The sequence below is a fragment of the Oncorhynchus masou genome, chromosome 4, assembly GCF_036934945.1.
Source record: "Oncorhynchus masou masou isolate Uvic2021 chromosome 4, UVic_Omas_1.1, whole genome shotgun sequence".
In the NCBI taxonomy this organism is placed as follows: Eukaryota; Metazoa; Chordata; class Actinopteri; order Salmoniformes; family Salmonidae; genus Oncorhynchus; species Oncorhynchus masou.
This window is the reverse complement of record NC_088215.1, coordinates 3,174,637-3,189,883: the sequence shown is the minus strand read 5'-3', so window position 1 is coordinate 3,189,883 and position 15,247 is coordinate 3,174,637. Positions and strand designations below refer to the sequence as shown.

The 15,247-nt window shown below is 42.1% G+C and overlaps 2 protein-coding genes across 3 annotated transcripts in view; one reads left to right on the top strand and one right to left on the bottom strand.

Annotated features, from left to right (window-relative positions):
• Window positions 1-15,247, top strand: part of LOC135520260 (uncharacterized) — a 131,847-nt gene that overhangs the window by 78,372 nt on the left and 38,228 nt on the right. The window lies entirely within an intron of this gene.
• LOC135521707 (zinc finger protein OZF-like) lies at window positions 602-15,083 on the bottom strand. 2 transcript variants are annotated; one of them, XM_064947382.1, is made up of 3 exons: window positions 14,515-15,083; window positions 6,587-6,640; window positions 602-4,153 (listed from the first exon to the last, which is right to left on the bottom strand). In XM_064947382.1, the coding sequence occupies exons 1-3, from the start codon at window positions 14,858-14,860 to the stop codon at window positions 2,919-2,921; spliced, it is 1,635 nt and encodes a 544-aa protein (XP_064803454.1). In that variant the 5' UTR covers window positions 14,861-15,083; the 3' UTR covers window positions 602-2,918. The 2 variants fall into 2 exon arrangements, with proteins under 2 accessions (XP_064803454.1, XP_064803461.1); XM_064947389.1 differs by lacking the exon at window positions 6,587-6,640.

Genomic DNA, 15,247 nt, shown 5'->3' with positions numbered 1-15,247 from the left:
TACTAGGGCCACACTGAAGAAAAAGGATAGTCATACATTTATGAGGCTGGTTCTTTCTGCAGAAAAGCTACATATTGTTTTTACAGTTTCGATACTTATGACAATGTGATACTTAATATTCTGGCACATCAGCATGTCTTTGTTTATGAAACCATACTGAAGTACAATTTCACGAAATGCCCCACATCTGTCATTTTAACAACTGTCCTTTAAAACAACTGGTTACAATATTATGACTTGTGTTTTTTTCCCCTCTGTGGCCCTAATATTCTATCATTTTATATATAGCCTTATAGTCTATGGGAAACTGTAAATTATCTAATGATAGCAACATCATCTAAAAATCATTTTTTTATCCAAAATCATTGAAATTAATGATCACAAACGTTTAAAAAATAACAGTGGGTCTAGATATATGTGATAACAATGTATAGTGAGCAGTGAAATAACTTGGTTTCCATTTGTGGTGACTGCTGACTGACATTAGGGATGAGATTAAATAGATCCTGGAATTTAGCCTGGTCTGGAGCAGGCTAGCTCCACAGAATAAATCTCCATGGTAATTTATACCATAACATATCCTCCTGCCCCCTATCCATCTTTAGTGCAACCGGATTACGGATCAATTGAGCCAGGATCACCAAGATATCCATCCTGGTTTAATCCCTTATCCTAGTTTTGTGCAACAGGCCCCTGGAGTCTGTTGATTGGGTTCATTTGTTGAAATCAAAATCAAGCTTTATTTGTACAGCACATTTCAGACATGAATGCAACACAATGGCTTCACAGGGAAAAAAACTGAAATATTTAGTACATATCAAACAGAAGACTAATGAGCACCCTAAGAAAATGCCATAGATTCAAATATTAAGAGGCCAGACACTCTTAAATAGAACCTGGACCAGCTCAGGTAAAGCACCTTCCCACCAACGAGATGGACAAGCCAGCACAGGTGTAACACATACCGACTAACGAGGTGACACCGATCAGTGCGTCCTATGTGCTAACGAGCTAAACGTGCCAACGAGCAAGACACGTGAAAGTCCAACCTCAAAGCATAAATGGAAAAACCAAAGCCTGGAACACCTCCCCCCTTATATGCTATATTTTTGTTGGACAAGTTTGCTCACCACCAACAGAAAACAACTTCCAGTTGACATTATAATCAACTACAATGCTTCACCAATATAAACATGGCGTCTACTGGCTGTCAACAATTAAAAACAAGAAAAAAAACACCTATTCCTAAATAATAAAATAATACGATTGTTTATTTTTTCTCCTTTTCTTTCTATAGAATCCTAAAACCCACTAGCTTCTAGAACTCTCTTCCCCTTGGAACGAGCCCAAACAAAACACAAATCAAATTGTATTAGTCACATGCGCTGAATACAACAGTGAAATGCTTCCTTTCGAGCCCCTAACCAACAGTGCAGTTTCAATACAGAAAAGAAAAATAGATAAAACTCCAAATAAAAACACTGGATAAACGCAAAACACAAATCTTTTTGACCCCAGAGATAATCAGCAACCAAATTTTCCTTACCGCGGACATGTCCGATTTCAAGAGGAAACTCCTGCAATATCCGTAACTTTCCACCTCACTGTGGAGCTTCTCTCTCTTTTCAGGGATCACTCAATAGGCATGTTGTTGGCTCTGGACCCAGTCCCCAATGTCATGCTCTAGTACATTTGGTTTGGCACGTGAGAATTAACCCTGATATTCTAAAAACAGGGCAACAATGTCAATATAATATGACGTGATCTCTCTGTCTGGGTTGGCGCCCCCCCTTGGGTTGTGCCTTGGCGGAGATCTTTATGGGCTATACTCAGCCTGGTCTCAGGATGGTAAGTTGGTGGTTGAAGATACCTCTGTCGTGGTGTGGGGGCTGTGCTTTGGCAAAGTGGGTGGGGTTATATCCTTCCTGTTTGGCCCTGTCTAGGAGTATCATCGGATGGGGCCACAGTGTCTCCTGACCCCTCCTGTCTCAGCCTCCAGTATTTATGCTGCAGTAGTTTGTGTAGGGGGGCTCGGGTCAGTTTTATATATCTGGAGTACATCTCCTGTCCTATCCGGTGTCCTGTGTGAAATTAAGTATGCTCTAATTTTCTCTTTCCTTCTCTCTCTCGGAGGTCTTGAGCCCAAGGACCATGCCTCAGGACTATCTGGCATGATGAGTCCTTGCTGTTCCCAGTCCATCTGGCCGTGCTGCTGCTCCAGTTAACTGTTCTGCCTGCGGCTATGGAACCCTGACCTGTTCACCGGACGTGCTACCTGTCCCAGACCTGCTGTTTTCAACTCTCTAGAGACAGCAGGAGCGGTAGAGATCCTCTTAATGATTAGCTATGAAAAGCCGACTGACATTTACTCCTGATGTGCTGACCTGTTGCACCCTCGACAACTACTGTGATTATTATTATTATTTGACCATGCTGGTCATTTATGAACATTTGAACATCTTGGCCATGTTCTGTTTTAATCTGCACCCGGCAAAGCCAGAAGAGGAATGGCCACCCCTCATAGCCTGGTTCCTCTCTAGGTTTCTTCCTAGGTTTTGTCCTTTCTAGGGTGTTTTTCCTAGCCACCGTGCTTCTACACCTGCGTTGTTTGGGGTTTTAGGCTGGGTTTCTGTACAGCACTTTGAGATATCAGCTGATGTAAGAAGGGCTATTCAAATTGAATGTATTTGTACTCTTTTTTTTCTTTGTCCATTTTTGTTAAATCACATAAATAGTACTCTTCCATTTCAGAGCCTGGATTTTCCCCCTGAGGCTAATATCCATGTTGAAATCAATTCATAAGGGGGCAAACGTTTAAGCTTCTACATTGTGAAATCATTAAAATACTCCTACTACAATGTTGAAACATTCTACATTGTGACATTAATTCATTGATATCATGAAACAACTCCTTAAGATTATCTCTGGTCACAGCTATGAGATTTCTCTCCTGTGTGTGTCCTCTGGTGTTGAATCAGATGGCAAGATTGACCAAAACTTTTACCACATTGACCACAGATATAAGATCCTGTGTGTGTTCTCTGGTGTTGAGTCAGGTGGCCAGATGTAGCAAATCTCTTCCCACATTGATCACAGCTATAAGGTTTCTCTCCTGTGTGTTTTCTCTGGTGTACTGTCAGATTGCTAGATGTAGAAAAACTCCTCCCACATTGATCACAGCTATAAGGTTTCTCTCCTGTGTGTTTTCTCTGGTGTACTGTCAGATAGCTAGATGTAGTAAAACTCCTCTCGCATTGACCACAGCTAAAAGGTTTCTCTCCTGTGTGTTTTTTCTGGTGTACTGTCAGATAGCTTGATGAAGTAAAACTCCTCCCACATTGATCACAACTATAAGGTTTCTCTCCTGTGTGTTTTCTCTGGTGTACTGTCAGATAGCTAAATGTAGTAAAACTCCTCCCACATTGACCACAGCTAAAATGTTTCTCTCCTGTGTGTGTTCTGTGGTGTAATGTCAGCTGGTCAGATCTAACAAAACTCTTCCCACATTGACCACAAATATAGGGTTTCTTTCCTGTGTGTGTTCTCTGGTGCACTGTCAGATCTCCAGATTGACTAAAACTCTTCCCACATTGATCACAGCTATAAGGTTTCTCTCCTGTGTGTATTCTCCGGTGCACTGTCAGATGGCTTGCTTGAACAAAACTCCTCCCACATTGATCACAGCTATAAGGTTTCTCTCCTGTGTGTATTCTCTGGTGCACTGTCAGATCTCCAGATTGACTAAAACTCTTCCCACATTGATCACAGCTATAAGGTTTCTCTCCTGTGTGTATTCTCTGGTGCACTGTCAGATCTCCAGATTGACTAAAATTCTTCCCACATTGATCACAGCTATAAGGTTTCTCTCCTGTGTGTATTCTCTGGTGCACTGTCAGATCTCCAGATTGACTAAAACTCCTCCCACATTGACCACAGCTATAAGGTTTCTCTCCTGTGTGTGTTCTCTGATGAATTTTAATGCCTGATAAGGTAAATCTCTTCCCACAGTCAGAGCAGCAGTGAGTTCTCTTCCCTGTGGATCTCTGCAGGTGTTTCTTGAGGTGTTTTGATCTGGAGAGACTCATCTCTGTCTCTTCAGCATCATGAGGTTGTTGAGTATCCCCAGAGGATCCACGATAGTCCCCACTCTCTCCTGTGTGAACAACAAATTCAGATGATTCAAGGCCCACAACAGCAGAAAAACACTGTAAAAGACAGGTCAGGCCAACAGAGTAGCCATGATGTTGTACAACAATTGAGGTCTGTAATGAATGTTAGAATTATCTGACAATTGTCTTAAAATGAGCAAGAATAGTAACATTGATGATTGTTGACTAGAAATAAGTTATTCATGTTGTTGAAACTCTAAGCAGTGTGCCAGACAACCTTTGGTCTCCATTATAGGCCCATTTCTGTGTTTAATAAAATTGCGTCACAAGGGTGATGCGCACAAAATTTGATTGCAGAAACACCTCCCTGCTAATGAAAAAACCGATAGTTATGGACGTCGTACAGTGGGGCAAATAAGTATTTAGTCAGCCACCAATTGTGCAAGTTCTCCCACTTAAAAATATGAGAGAGGCCTGTAATTTTCATCATCGGTACACTTCAACTATGACAGACAAAATAAGAAAAAAATCCATAAAATCACATTGTAGGATTTTTAATGAATTTATTTGCAAAATATGGTGGAAAATAAGTATTTGGTCACCTACAAACAAGCAAGATTTCTGGCTCTCACAGACCTGTAATAACTTCTTTAAGAGGCTCCTCTGACCTCCATTCGTTATCTATATTAAATGGCACCTGTTTGAACTTGTTATCAGTATAAAAGACACCTGTCCACAACCTCAAACAATAAAAATATATATCCCATTTAGCAGACGCTTTTGTCCAAAGCGACTTACAAGTCGGCTGGAGCCACTACTTTTACATATGGGTGGCCCCAGCGGGAATCGAACCCACGACGCTTGGCGTTGCAAGCGCCATGCTCTACCGACTGAGCCACACAAGACCCAAGACCCAAGACACAAGACCCAATCACACTCCAAACTCCACTATGGCCAAGACCAAAGAGATATCAAAGGACACCGGAAACAAAATTGTAGACCTTCACCAGGCTGGGAAGACTGAATCTGCAATAGGTAAGCAGCTTGGTTTGAAGAAATCAACTGTGGGAGCAATTATTAGGAAATGGAAGACATACAAGACCACTGATAATCTGATCTCCCTCGATCTGGGGCACCACGCAAGATCTCACCCCGTGGGGTCAAAATTATCACAAGACCAGTGAGCAAAAATCCCAGAACCACACGGGGGGACCTAGTGAATGAACTGCAGAGAGCTGGGACCAAAGTAACAAAGCCTACCATCAGTAACACACTACGTCGCCAGGGACTCAAATCCTGCAGTGCCAGATGTGTCCCCCTGCTTAAGCCAGTACATGTCCAGGCCCATCTGAAGTTTGCTAGAGAGCATTTGGATGATCCAGAAGAAGATTGGGAGAATGTGTTATGATCAGATGAAACCAAAATATAACTTTTTGGTAAAAACTCAACTCGTCGTGTTTGGAGGACAAAGAATGCTGAGTTGCATCCAAAGAACACCACACCGACTGTGAAGCATGGGGGTGGAAGCATCATGCTTTGGGGATGTTTTTCTGCAAAGGGACCAGGAAGACTGATCCGTGTAAAGGAAAGAATGAATGGGGCCATGTATCGTGAGATTTTGAGTGAAAACCTCCTTCCATCAGTAAGGGCATTGAAGATGAAACGCGGCTGGGTCTTTCAGCATGACAATGATCCCAAACACACCGCCTGGGCAACAAAAAGTGGCTTCGTAAGAACCATTTTAAGGTCCTGGAGTGGCCTAGTCAGTCTCCAGATCTCAACCCCAAAGAAAATCTTTGGAGGGAGTTAAAAGTCCGTGTTGCCCAGCAACAGCCCACCCCCCCCCAAAAAAAATCACTGCCCGAGAGGAGATCTGCATGGAGGAATGGGCAAAAATACCAGCAACAGTGTGTGAGAACCTTGTGAAGACATACAGAAAATGTTTGATCTGTCATTGCCAACAAAGGGTATATAACAAAGTATTGAGAAACTTTTGTTATTGACCAAATACTTATTTTCCACCATAATTTGCAAATAAATGAATTAAAAATCCTACAATGTGATTTTCTGGATTTTTTTTTTCATTTTGTCTGTCATAGTTGAAGTGTACCTATGATGAAAATTACAGGCCTCTCTCATCGTTTTAAGTGGGAGAACTTGCACAATTGGTGGCTGACTAAATGCTTTTTTGTCCCACCGTATAATTGCCTGGAGCAAATATGGTAAGCAAAGATTTGAGTTTTTCACAATGTATTCTGAATGTGAATGGGGGAAAACTCAGGGGAGCAGTCTCCACTTCCAGGTTGCTTATGAGTACATTTCACACTACTTTGGATTATAATTTTAAGGCTTGTTTGAATGTCCTACTTAATGTAATGTTTGCTACAGTATTAAGAATGATGTGTAATTTTTGAAGAACTTTGTTAATGACAGTATACATTTGGGTGTTGCTAATAAAGTTAAGATTATTATTTCACCTTTATTTAACCAGGTAGGCCAGTCGAGAACAAGTTCGCATTTACAACTGCGACCTGGCCAAGATAAAGCAAAGCAATGTGACAAGAGAACAACAGAGTTACATACACTTGGGATAAACAAATGTACAGTCAATAACAATAGAAAGTCTATATACAGTGTGTGCAAATGGAGTAAGGAGGTAAGGCAATAGCAGCGAAATAATTACAAATTAACACTGGAGTTATGGATGTGCAGATGATGATGTGCAAGTAGAACTACTGGTGTGCAAAAGAGCTTAAAAAAGTAAATAAAAAATGGGGATGAGGTAGGCAGTTGGATGGGCTATTTACAGATGGGCTGTGTACATCTGCAGCGATCGGTAAACTGCTCAGATAACAGGTTTTAAGCATCAGCTGCGACTCTAGGGGCAGTATTTTCATTTTTGGGAGAAAAAAAACGGGATATTTTGTCAGGACAAGATGCTCGAATGTGCATACAATTGACAGATTTGGATAGAAAACACTAACGTTTCCAAAACTGTAAAGATATTGTCTGTGAGTATAACAGAACTGATGTTGCAGGCAAAAGCCTGAGAAAAATCCAACCAGGAAGTGCTGCGTGCCAATATTTTGAAAGCGCTGCGTGCCAATGAGTCCCCATTGAGCTGTGAATGTGCTATGAACCAGCTTACACTTTCTACGTATTCCCCAAAGTGTCTAAAGCATTGTGACGTAGTTTTACGCATTTATGTTGAAGAATACCCGTATGGGGCTACATTGCGCAAGTGGTGACATGATGCCCCAGGAGAAAATCTTGCGTAAAGTACAGAGGTAGCCATTATTCCAATCGCTTCTACTGAGAAGCCAATTGTCCCGGTGGATATATTATCGAATATATATTTGAAAAACATTTTGAGGATTGATTCTAAACAACGTTTGCCATGTTTCGGTCGATATTATGGAGCTAATTTGGAATATTTTTCGGCGTTGTCGTGACCGATCGATGATCGATTTCACAGCCAAATGTGAAGAACAAACTGAGCGATTTCGCCTACAAAAATAATATTTTGGGAAAAAATGAACTTTGGCTACCTGGGAGTCTCGTGAGTGAAAACATCCGAAGTTCATCAAAGGTAAACAATTTAATTTGATTGCTTTTCTGATTTCTGTGACAAGGTTGCCTGCTGCTACCAAGGCATAATACTATGCTAGTCTATCAATAAACTTACAAATGCTTGTCTAGCTTTGGCTGTAAAGCATATTTTGAAAAGATGAGATGACAGGGTGATTACCAAAAGGATAAGCTGTGTTCCAATATATTTCACTTGTGATTTTCATGAATAGGAAGATTTTCTAGGAAGATTTATGTCCGTTGCGTTATGCTAATTAGTGTCAGATGATGACAACGGTCCCGTTTACGGGATGGGGTGTCACTAGAGGTTAAAGTTAGCGAGGGAGAGTCTCCAGCTTCAGTGATTTTTGCAATTTGTACCAGTCATTGGCAGCAGAGAACTGGAAGGAAAGGCGGCCAAAGTAGGGATTGGCTTTGGGGATGACCAGTGAGATATACTTCCTGGAGCACGTGCTATGCTATGGTGACCAGTGAGCTGAGTTAAGGCGGCCTAGCAAAGACTTATAGATTACCTGGAGCCAGTGGGTTTGGAGACGAATATGTAGCGAGGGCCAGCCGACGAGAGCAGTGGTATATGGGGATATGGTGACAAAACAGATGTCACTGTGATAGACTGCATCCAGTTTGCTGTGTAGAGTGTTGGGAGGATATTTTGAAAATGACATCAGTGAAGTCAAGGATCGGTAGGATAGTAAGTTTTACGAGCTTATGTTAAGCAGCGTGAGTGAAGGAGGCTTTGTTGCAAAATTGGAAGCCGATTCTAGATTTAAGTTTGGATAGGAAATGCTTAATATTAGTCTGGAAGGAGAGTTTACAGTCGAGCAAGACACCTAGGTATTTATAGTTGTCCACATTTTCTAAGTCAGAACCGTCCAGAGTAGTGATGCTGGACGTGCGGGTACGGACAGCGATCGGTTGAAAAGCATATATTAATTTTACTAGTGTTTAATAGCAGTTGGAGGCCATGGAAGGAGTGTTGTTTGGCATTGAAGCTATTTTGGTGGTTTGTTAACCTTTTTGGGATAGGGGGCAGCATTTTCACTTTTGGATGAATAGCGTGCCCAGAGTGAACTGCATCCTACTCTGTCCCAGATGCTAATATATGCATATTATTGTTAGTATTGGATAGAAAACACTTTGAAGTTTCTAAAACTGTTTGGATGATGTATGTGAGTATAACAGAACTCAAGAGTTGGCCCGAGAATTGAACCCTGTGATACCACATAGAGACTGCCAGAGGTCCGTACAACAGGACCTCCGATTTGACACACTGAACTCTGTCTGAGAAGAAGTTGGTGAACCAGGCGAGTCAGTCATTTGAGAAATCATGGGCTGTTGAGTCTGCCGATAAGAATACGGTGATTGACAGAGTCGAAAGCCTTGGCCAGGTTGACGAAGACAGCGACACAGTATTGTCTCTTATCGATGGCGGTTATGATATCGTTTAGGTACTTGAGCGTGGCTGAGGTGCACCCGTGACCAGCTCGGAAACCGGATTGCACAGCGGAGAAGGTACGGTGAGATTCAAAATGGTCAGTGATCTGTTTGTTAACTTGGCTTTTGAAGACTTTAGAAAGGCAGGGCAGGATGGATATAGGTCTGTAACAATTTGGGTCTAGAGTGTCACCCCCTTTGAAGAGGGGGATGACCGCGGAAGTGTTCCAATCTTTAGGAATCTCAGACGATAAGAAAGAGAGGTTGAACAGACTAGTAATAGGGGTTGCCACATTGGTGGCGGATATTTTGAGAAAGAGAGGGTCCAGAATGTCTATCCCAGCTGATTTGTACAGGTCCAGGTTTTGCAACTCTTTCAGAACATCAGCTATCTGGATTTGGGTGAAGGAGAAGCTGGGGAGGCTTGGGCAAGTAGCTGCGGAGGGTGGGGAGCTGTGGCCGGGGTAGCCAGAAGGAAAGCATGGCCAGCTGTCGAGAAATGCTTATTGAAATTCTTGATTATTGTGGAGTTATCGGTGGTGACAGTGTTTCCTAACATCAGTGCAGTGGGCAGCTGGGATGATGTTCTCTTATTCTCCATGGACTTTACAGTGTCCCAAAACTTTTTAAAGTTCAAGCTACAGGATGAACATTTCTGTTTGAAAAAGCTTGCCTTTGCTTTCCTAACTGACTGTGTGTATTGCATATCGCGGAGACTATTCGATTCTAGTGCAGTACGCCACAGGATGTTTTTGTGCTGGTCGAGAGCAGTCAGGTCTAGAGTGAAACAAGGACTATATCTGTTCTTAGTTCTACATTTTTTGAAAGGGGCACGCTTATTTAACCTCTTGAAACTCCCCATCCCGGATCCGGGATCGTGACTAAAGCCTCAGGCTCATTAGCATAACGCAACGTTAACGATTTCTGAAAATCGCAAATAAAATGAAAATAATGCGTCTGCTCTCAAGCTTAGCCTTTTCTTAACAACACTGTCATCTCAGATTTTCAAAATATGCTTTTGAACCATAGAAATTGACTAATTTGTGTAAGAGTATGCAAAGCTAGCTTAGCATTTTGAGTAGAATTTAGCACGCAACATTTTCACAAAAACCAGATAACCAAATAAATAAAATCATTTACCTTTGAAGAGCTTCGGATGTTTTCAATGAGGAGACTCTGTTACATACCAAATGCGCAGTTTTTCCTGAAAGCGTCTGTGTGTAGGAGAAATCGTTCCGTTTTGTACATCGCATCTGGATACCGAAACGAACCGAAAATTCAGTCACCTACAACGTCAAACTTTTCCCGAATTAACTCCATAATATCGACCGAAACATGGCAAACGTTGTTTGGAATCAATCCTCAAGGTGTTTTTTCACATATCTCTTCATTGATATATCGTTCGTGGAAGCTTGCATTCTTCTCTAAATTCCATGGAAAAATACTTGTAGCTGACTTTTGCGCACCAATTTCGGCGCAGGACACCGGGCGGACACCTGGTAAATGTGGTCTCTTATGGTCAATCTTCCAATGATATGCCTACAAATACGTCACAATGCTGCAGACACCTTGGGGAAACGACAGAAAGGGCAGACTTACTCCTCTCGCATTCACAGCCATATAAGGAGACAATGGAAAACAGAGCCTCAAAAATCCTGCTCATTTCCTGGATGCCGTCTCATCTTGGTTTTGCCTGAAGCTCACGTTCTAGGGCACGCACAGAAAATATCTTGGTAGTTCTGGACACGTCAGAGTGTTTTCTTTCGAAAGCTATCAATTATATGCATAGTCGAGCATCTTTTTGTGACAAAATATCTTGTTTTAAAACGGGAACGTTTTTCATCCAAAAATGAAATAGCGCCCCCATAGCATCAAGAGGTTAAGGTGGTGAGGAAATTACTTTTAAAGAACAACCAGGCATCCTCTGACGTGATGAGGTCAATATCATTCGAGGACACCCGGGCCAGGTTGATTAGAAAGGCCTGCTCGCAGAAGTGTTTTAGGGAGCGTTTGCCGGTGATGAGGGGTGGTCGTTTGACTGCGGATCCATAACGGATGCAGGCAATTAGGGGGTGATTGCTGAGATCCTGATTGAAAACAGCAGAGGTGTATTTGGAGTACAAGCTGGTCAGGATAATATCTATGAGGGTGCCCATGTTTGTAGGACGGCCGGGGTGTTCAGCATATCCCAGTTTAGGTCACCCAACAGAAAGAACTCTGAAGATAGATGGGGGGAAATCAATTGACATATGGTGTCCAGAGCACAGCTGGGAACTGAGAGAGGGGGGGGGGTCTATAATAGGCAGCAACAGTGAGAGACTTATTTCTGGAGATTCATTTTTAAAATTAGAAGCTCAAACTGTTTGGGTGTAGACCTGGAAAGTATGACAGAACTTTGCATGCCATATCTGCAGTAGATTGCATCTCCTCCCCCTTTGGCAGTTATATCTAGATGGAAAATGTTGTCGATGGGGATGGAAATTTCAGAATTTTTGGTGGCCTTCCAAAGAATTCAGACACGGCAAGGACATCAAGGTTGGTGGAGTGTGCTAAAGCAGTGAGTAAAACAAACTTAGGGAGGAGGCTTCTGATGTTAACATGCGTGACACCAGGGCTTTTATGGTTAAAGAAGTCAACAAATGAGAGTGCCTGGGACACACAGGGCCTGGGTTAACCTCTACATCACCCGAGGAACAGAGGACTGGGATGAGGGTACGGCTAAAGGCTATCAGAACTGGTTGTCTAGTGCATTGGGAACAGAGAATTAAAGGAGCAGATTTCTGAGCGTGGCAGGACAGATTCAAGGCATGATGTACAGACAGGGGTATGGTAGGGTGCGAGTACAGTGGAGGTAAACCTAGGCATTGAGTGACGATAAGAGAGGTTGCATCTCTGGAGGCACCAGTTATGCTAGGTGAGGTCACTGCAAGTGTGGGAGGTGGGACAAAAGAGTTCTTGGAGGCATGTTGAGTGGGACTAGGGGCTCCGCAGTAAAATAAAAGAATGATAACTACCCTAAACAACAGTATACAAGGCATAGTGACAGAGAATTAAAGCAATGCATAAAGCAATCACAGGTGTTGATTGGGAGAGCTAGCTAAGACAACAACGGGTAAGACAACAGCAACAGGTAAAATGGCGATGAACGGGCAGAGAGGGTCGGTTAACGACACACAGGGCCTGAGTTCGAGGCTGAGGCCGACAGATAAACAAAATGTAGTACCGTGATTAATGAACAGTCCAGCAGGCATCAGCTATGTAGCCAAGTGATCATAGGGTCCAGTGAGCAGGAATATATGAACCAGGGAAGCCGTTAGGTAGTCATTACTACGCTAGCACCAGTTAGCCTCGATCCAGGTGCATCTCCCGGCTAGCAAACAAAATGACTCCAGCTACAATTCACATTTACCAATTGTCCTGGACCCTTTGTCGACATGGAGCCCCGCCGATCCATCACGACTGGTCTGCCGACGCAATCCATCCGATGTGCCCTCAACCGGCCTTTGCCAGACGTCGGTGACGCCCTTGTCCCGAAGCTAGCATATGATGAACTTCAACCTAAATACAGGATCTTGCTGTCGGACAGTTTTTTGTATTCTGAAATGCACTTGAACTATGTATCATTTTGTGGCTCCTCATGCCAAGCTGGGAAAACAGTTTTCGTGGGAACAGAAATACTAAATAATTTCAGAGTTTGCTAAATCCAATGGTTTTTAACTGAGTGTCAGGGCATTAGCCACTATAGCCACTCCGGTGCAAAGGTTCAGAGCTTATGAAATTATTTTGTATTTCTGTTCCCATGAAAACAGTTTTTCCAGCTTAACATAAGGAGCCACTAGAGATTGGAAGGTATATTTAATTTAAAAATGGAAAAAGAGATTGAAATATATTGCAATTTATACAAAAAGACGGAAAAACAACAACATTTACAACAAACACGTCTTACTGCTACGCCATCTTGGATTACAAGATGACACTCAGTTAAAAACCATTGGATTTAGCAAGCTCTGAAATTATTTAGTCAGGTTATGTCGATGACTGGCTCCCTCCTAGACAGGTTGTGTCGATAACTGGCTCCCTCTAGTCATTTGTGTGTCTTATTTATTTAATCAAACAGCGTGCATAAAGCATCATACGTTCAGTACATATAGATTTTATAAAAACACATGGGGCGATTGGTAAAAATTAGATGACTCTTGGTTGACCAAGATGTATTTTAGTTGGGGGCAACACTAGAACACGATTTTGGGGCTCCCAGAAGGCGCAGCAGACACTGCATCTCAGTGCTTGAGGAGTCACTACAGACACCCTGGATCAAATCCAAACTGTATCACAACTGGCCGTGATTGGGAGTCCCATAGGGTGGCGCACAATTGGCCCAGCGTCATCCGGGGTAGGTAGTCATTGTAAATAAGATTTTGTTCTTAAACAGACTTGCCTAGTTAAATAAAGGTTACATTTAGATAAATGTTTCACAACAAACCATTTTTTACAAATCTGTCAAGGCACCAACTTTGAGGGTTTAAAACCAATTCATGAATGTAATTGAATCTAATGTAATGGCATGAAAAATATTGGCTGAATATTATACAATGACTTAAACAGCTCTAATAATTTGCCCCCACAGAAAATCGACACTGACATTTATAGAATATATCATATTGCCTCAATCTGTTTAAAACAATAATTTTGACCTCATGGATGGCCAGTCGTTGTATTCATAGTATAGTGAATTCAGGGGGTAGTCCTGAGATGAACTCAAACCTGGGATCAGTGACTGTCAAGCCAACACCTTATAACTGTTACGCCAAGATTTCTGAACTTCTTGACAAGGTCACTAGGTGTTAGAGAAAGCTATTGTAGCAACCGTAACCTATGAATGTGAGAGTGGTAACACTTTTCCTTCCCCCATCCCTCAGCTGTTTACCAAACCAAGCATCTGGGCAGCCATGTTGTTGCTGTTGAAAAAAAAAACACAACCCAGCAATCTGCAGTTCAAACAATAACAAATCTGTCATTCCACAACTATTTTGGTAATAAGATGATGGGGTTGGAGAAATGTAACTACTTTCAAAATTCTTAGACAGACCTATGGATGAAAGGACTGACCATCCATGATATCAACATAACAGTTTTAACCCCATGTTGAGGTTATACAGTGGTGTTAAAGCGGGAATTGTTTCTAAACACTAAATAAAACGTATTTGGTAAAACAGATCATGAGCTCATGAGGCATGTGTTATACACTTCAAGAATCAATGGATATAAATAAATAATTAAAAAGTCACAATACGGATGTAGCAATTGCAGATTTCCGCTTTAACACCAAACATCAGTTCTACAACTGCAGAGATTGTGCCACTGTTTTTAAGACAGTACTTACTAGTGTTAATCAGGGCCCGTTCACCGTTAGAACCATTGGACCCCTTAAGATGCGTTTGGGAAACCGGGCCCAGATATCCAGTTTCCTCCTCCTTTGTGGATGTAACAGTCATCTCCTCCGCCTCTTCTTTCACACCATAACATTCATCCTTCTCTCCTTTTACTGTAACAACCTCCTCTTCTTTCACTCTGAACGAGTCTTCCTCTTCTTTCACTGAAACGTCTTTCTCTTCTTTTTTCACTGTAACAGCCTCACCCTCTACTTGTTGTTGTATTGTAACAGCCTCCTCTTCCTCCGTCCAGCAGCCCTTCTCTTCTTTAGCAGAGGAGTAGCTTAGTGACCGCATGGTCGGGGATGTTAGCTAGCTAGGCTAATGCTAACTTAACCAGCCCGCTAGCTGACTAATAATAACAACACCGTAAATATGAAATTAAATCGGATAACTAACTAGACGACAGGAGTGGTTTTAAACACAGAGGCTAATAAACACTTAAGCGTCGAAATAACTTTATTGGTTCGTCTAATTTGTCTTGCAAGCTACCGAGGTGTCTGACTAACTGTTGTTGCTGCTGTTGAAAGAAGCGTTCCGTCCACTAGAATATACGTCACACCAGCAGCATTGCCTTAATTCCCACATCGCCATCTGTTGACTGGAGTGGGTAACGCAGTTGAGTAAAACGTATATTTAATATTCGGACAAGTTCAAGTGTAGGAATCATTCGTTTTTACTCAC